The sequence below is a fragment of the Nicotiana tomentosiformis genome, chromosome 8 (assembly GCF_000390325.3).
Source record: "Nicotiana tomentosiformis chromosome 8, ASM39032v3, whole genome shotgun sequence".
In the NCBI taxonomy this organism is placed as follows: domain Eukaryota; kingdom Viridiplantae; phylum Streptophyta; class Magnoliopsida; order Solanales; family Solanaceae; genus Nicotiana; species Nicotiana tomentosiformis.
In genome coordinates, this window is record NC_090819.1 from 25,786,738 (window position 1) to 25,792,737 (window position 6,000).

Here is a 6,000-nt window from a genome sequence, read left to right on the forward strand (position 1 = left end):
GTGTCTAACAGCTCCATCATAATCATGTCAAGTAGAATAGCCTCATGCCTCTTCTCAAATCTCTGCAGAATGCAAGAATTCACAAAATGGAACAACAACTTGTGAAAATGTGTCATATCAGCTTATACACCTTTTGAGGAGCATCTAGTTCAAATTTCTGGAAAAACTTTCTGGTAACCACAATACATGTATCCACATCATTGTCAATTGCTGGCGATTTTTTCTTCAAATAATTTTCTATCCCAGGGAGGGATGTTTAGCAGCAGCCCAAGTTTTTCAGCATCAAATTCCAACTCAAAATCTCTCGCAGAGCTCTTCACCACTTTGCCATCAACATGAATGTTTTATTTCCGATTAGATATACTTACCTGGTTTGATTCATCTTCAGCCTCTGAATTATTCATGGCCATCATCCCTATCACTTCCTCTTCTATTTTGCTTTCTTTAATCGACATCAGTGTTAACTCAATATTTTCATTTCCATAATCAGCTTCCAGAGTCCTCCATATGAAATGCAGGAGGACACCTTGTAGAGAATATTTCTTGACAGACTCCTATAAATGAGGTCCTTTGCTTTAGCATTTTTCTGAATTATCTGGCAATCCTCAACATTATCTTCTTTCTCTCATTTGATGCTTTTTTTCTGTTGTTGTCCACTTTTGTAGGAATGATTGGCATGTGATTGACAATTATCCATAGGTTGAAATCAGTTGCCTGAAGGAACACGGAATATGCATCTTCCATTCATCATAGTGGTGTCCATCAAAAAGAGAGGGTCCTCCAATATGTATCCCTAGCTGTAGGGGATGCTCAACCTCAATGATGATCTCACGTGAGTCAATTAAAGCATAATGACCGATAGCCTCATCTTCTTTCTACTCCTCTTTGTCACTTTTACTATCTTCATATGCTGCCAGAAAATCTTGTTTCATGGCCTCAGTGAACCCCTTGCCTAGATTTTTGTTTTTGTTTAGACTTTGTTCCTTCAACTTATCCTTTTTTTCTTTTTCAGCTGTTTCTTTCTTTCATTCAATTTCCCACATTGGACGGTCTTTGACTATGTGATCCATTTGTTACACTTGTAATAACCATCATATGAAGACTTGTCTATCTACTTAGGTTTGCTATTGCTTTCTCTCTTTGGTGCATTCTTGGAGTTCTTCATGAACTTAGCAAACATTGCTAGGTCCAGATTATCATTGTCAAACTCATCTTCTTTGGAATCCTTAAGAACTAGTGCCTTATCTCTCTTTAGTTCCTCCTTGCGTAGTTCCAACTTTTTCATCTCATGAGTTTTTAAGTTTCCAATCGACTTATCTAGTGATATCTTGTCCAATTCCTTTGCTTCCTGAATGGCTGTGACTTTTGATTCTCATGAAGTAAGAAGAATACTTAAAACCTTGCTAACCAGTTCTTCAGAGGTATTTACCCAATGACTTTAGTTCATTTATTATGATAGTGAACCTGGTCATCATCTCCTGAATAGGTTCAAACTCCTTCATAGAGAAAAGCTTATAGTTTCTCATGAGCAACTCATTCTTGATCTCTTCACGTGATTGGTTCCTTCATGAGCAGTTTGAAGTGTATCCCATACATCCTTTATATTGGAGCAGGCAGAGATCTTGTTATACTCATCAAGACTAAGTCCACAAATGAGAATCTTCTTGGACTTGGCATCCTTTTCCATCATCCTGAAGTCAGCTGCCACAAATTCAGAAGGTTCCTTGGGAATAGTTTCATTTTGCTCATTTTGTTTGGTGGGAGTCAATGGTCCTCGATTCACTATCGTCCATAGTTCATAGTCCTCAACCATTAGAAAATCTCCCATTTTTGCCTTCCACCAACTGTAATATTTTTCATTAAACAGAGGTGGTCTAGGAGTTGACGGTCATTCGTTGATTCCATGCGGACCACTCATTTTCTTCCAAGATCTATCTAAGTGTTAACCACATTTAAGAGAATTGGCGCTGTTACCAATTGTTAATTTGAGTGCCGCCTTCCTAAATTACTAAAGAACTTTGTTTTTTCCTAACTCCTTATGCATAAATAAACTAAACATTAAAGTAAGAACATCAATTTTTACATGAAAAATCACCCGGCTCAAAGGTGCAAAAAGCATGACCTACCACTTTTTAACTTCAACTACAACTGAGCCAAATGTACTGATAACAGTACTTGTAACCCAATACCCCCACACTTATCCTACTTCTATTTGTTGTACGAAAATTACAAGTTACACTAACTTGCAAACTCAGACAATATTTTAACTAATATTGTTTGAATATCATCATGATTACAACTCAATCTCCTAATACACATAAACTAAATTGACTCAAGAAAATGACTTTCTGAACAAACTTGATGAGAGACTTGATGTACGTCTTAAACTAAAATTGCTATGCTACTTTCTTCAGTCAATGTGTAAAAGGATGATCTTCAACAGTCCATAGGCAAAGTATTTAACTTCCCAATGCTCCGAGATATTTGGGAGTCCTACGCATAGTCAAACTCTCATTTGCTTGCAAATCCTGAAGTCATGAGGACTCCACAAACCTTATGACTCGTATCTACTAGATATATTGCCAGATATCCTTAGGCAATAACCCTTATCGTATCAAGAGTCCTTCCCAACAATATCAGACTACAATAACTTTTTATAAAAAGTTACTGCATTGTAAGAGCCTTCAGCAGCTGATAAGTGGGGATTTTGACTGGTTTTGATGTATTACCAAATAGTTTAAAGGCCTAGGGATGTGACCATAACCTAGGTATTTGCCTAATGGGATAAAGACGTTAACACTTATTTTGTTAATTGGGATGTATTATAGCTCTCAACTCTACGTTACCCACTCAATACCTCTTGGTCAAAGAGTGATTTTGCCCAATTTGTCTTTCTCAAGTCCAAATGGGTATCAAGTAAAATAGTTGATATGAGCTCAAGTCGGGTTCTTACTATCTCTAGTTTGAACCCTTTAGTTAGGCTAATCAATCTCTCAATTAACCCAATTCTTTGTTAGCCAAGTTATCCTAGACTAGGCCCCTCTTTCTCAAGTAGAGACTAAGTCAAATAGGTATGAATCAATGTTTGCAACCATTAATTCTAAAATTGAAGCATGAACTAAGCTAAATAATCAACACCAAATCGTAAACAAACATTAAATTAAATACCCATAAGGTTTACACACTAGGGTTGGGTCCCAACCCTAGTAAAAATCTAGCTACTCATAACGGGAATTGAAGAAAATAAAGAACAAAAGCTAATTAAACTCATAATGAAACATTAAAATAATAAAATCTAATGTTTAAATACTAAAATAATGTCAAATTTCCTAAAGTAGTAAAAATAAACGGCTAAAGCAGCTTTTAATGTTCAAACTTAACCTAAATTTGTGAAACTCCTCTATTTATACTGGGCCAAAAATTGCGGACAAAAATGCCCCTCAGGAGGTTTCGCAGTCGCACAATTCCATGTGCAGTCCGCAGATTTCTTCAGCTAGCAGGAAGGTGAATTTTGCAGCCGCACATTTTTGATTGCGGCGGTGAGGCAACTTCTGCGGCCGCATAACTCTTATGCAGTCCGAACTTCACAAAGGCGTCAGGTTTTGGTCTTTTTTTGCATATTCTCTGAACTTTGAATCTTTGTTAGTGAAAGCCCAGTTTTGCGACCGCACAATTCATGTGCGGTCCGCACATTGCTGAGAATTCTGTTGGGTTTTTCTGCTTGGTTTGCGGCCGCAGATGGAATTCTGTGGTCCGCAATTTCTTCTGCGGACCGCACATCTTTGCTTCTGCACCCTTTATTGCCTTGTACTTCGGAACACTCCTTTTTGCATCGGATTTCATCATGGGAGACCAAACTTCCAGCATTCCTATAATTTGTAAAATTTCATTAGTTTCGGGAATACAATTCAATACTTTCGGACTAAAACAAAAGCTAAAAGGTGCTAATAAGCAGTCAAAATCCCCACTTATCAACTCCCCCAAATATAAGTCTTTGCTTGTCCTCAAGAAAATAAATTAGTTCCTACTTCCAAAAGTTAAGGGTCATTTCAGCGAGTCAAAGGTGAGCCATTCACACATCAGTTGGAACCAACAATTACCCACACTACTCATGCATTATCAACAAGGTGACACGTTAAGCATTCATGCACATATAGTTCTACTGTGACATTTGAGCTTCAAGAATTGGCTTTACTCATCAAGGACTCTAGCTCTATCATGTATGCCATGGTGGAATCTAAACTCTTTCTCCTCTACTTTCCATTTTCCAAGATCACTTAAGAAATTTAATACTCAATCCAAAGATTTATGAAAGATTCACTCATCTCTCTCAAGAGAATGTTACAAGTACATCGTCAAGTACCATAGGCTTGCCTCTCATGTAGATCGCCACTAATTTAATCTCACTCTATTTGAAATCAAGTAGGACTTCTTTCGGGTTGTAATGAAGGCTTTTGGGTTAGGGTAGGATACCATATGGGTAAGTGGTTATACATTTTCTTAAGCACTCCATCTTTTATTTTTTGGCTCACACTTTGCCAATTCTTAGAGACACTTTCTTTTCATTAGGGACTAGAGAGACTTAACATCACTCTTTCTTGATCATTTTATTTTTTTTCTCCCTTTTTGGTTTCTTCATGTTTGGTATCATTACCTTTTTTTTTAATCCATTCAACCCTTCCACTTATTCATTTTTTGCATTTTTTTTTGTTCTTTTCTTTTCTTGCCTTCTCTTCTCATAGAAATTATTTCTTTTTTCTTTTTGTGCCTTGATACCTTTTTCAATTCTTCATTTCTCCCCCAAACTTACATTTTAAGCCATTTATTTCATAAGAGTGTTAAGGAAAGCTTGGGTGCCAAGAAAGGGTCATGACAAAATGGGTAAAGACTTGTAACATGGTTATCAAATGAGAAAGGCTAGAGGCTCAAAGGGGTTGACTAGGGATAATGATATTGGTTGGCAATAGAAAACTCAAACGGGCCAAGGAGAGCCTACAATCACTTCTCAAATCAAGCAAATCTTAGGATTTCGCTTTGAAAGACATTCGGGGCAAGTTCTAGACCCTTCGCACGGATACTTAGACTAGCAACAATTCATCTCACCCCTCACACAACTAGATTGTAAAAGAGGACAGAGTCGATGGCGCACAACGACCACATTCAAGTTTAAAGATCACTATGATCCAGCTAAACCACTCGATGATTGCCAAAGTCAACACAAGAGTCACAAAGTCACTACTAGAGCTATTTCTTTCAAAAACCTTGTCTGTAACCATAAGCACACAGTTAAGTGTGTTGGTGCCAATTAAAGCATGGTTGACTCTTCGAGCATGACTTAATTAGGTCGTTTTATTCATTACTACTACTATTATTACCTAAACACAAAAACAGACTCATTCTCTTAAGAAAGTTGTCACACTATCCATCGTTTGGACGAGTCACCCAGTTCACACAACAACTACCTTTGGAAAGAACCATGGCATTAAGAAAACCAAGGCTTATTATCTACTAAAACATAAAAAGAAGCTACTAAACAAAACAAGAACTAATACGCTACTAAAACATAAAAAGAAGCTAATAAGCAAAAATAAAGATAAAGAAGCTAATGAGCAAAACTACTAAAGATAGAATGGATATACATAGTAAGAGAACCTGTGATGCTTGTGACGTGGACTGCGCTGCAACAGTACTAGACAAGTCAGACAACTTTACAATGACTGTCTGCATCCAGTTGTTGAGGCTCGCCAATGTCTGGGAGACTTGCAGTGCAGATAGTGGGTGAGTAGGCATGAACACTTGCTTCAAAGACGAGGTGGGAGTTGTGGCAGGAACTGTAGTAGGGGCTGTGGATGATGGTGAAGGCATAACTGCGGCACTGGAGGAAGGCGCATCTGAAGTGGATGGAACATCAACTGTCTCAGGAGCTACCACAGTTGGCTCATCAGACTGGCCTGTGGTGGTAGGAGGCTGAACTTTCTTCTTCGGGTTGCTCGCATCCAT

At 37.8% G+C, this 6,000-nt stretch overlaps 1 protein-coding gene across 1 annotated transcript; it reads right to left on the reverse strand.

Moving 5' to 3' along the window:
* Positions 1 to 5,418: 5,418 nt before the first annotated feature.
* On the reverse strand, positions 5,419 to 6,000 carry LOC138897213 (uncharacterized). Its single transcript, XM_070183175.1, has 2 exons — positions 5,653 to 6,000; positions 5,419 to 5,505 (listed from the first exon to the last, which is right to left on the reverse strand). The coding sequence occupies exons 1-2, from the start codon at positions 5,998 to 6,000 to the stop codon at positions 5,419 to 5,421; spliced, it is 435 nt and encodes a 144-aa protein (XP_070039276.1).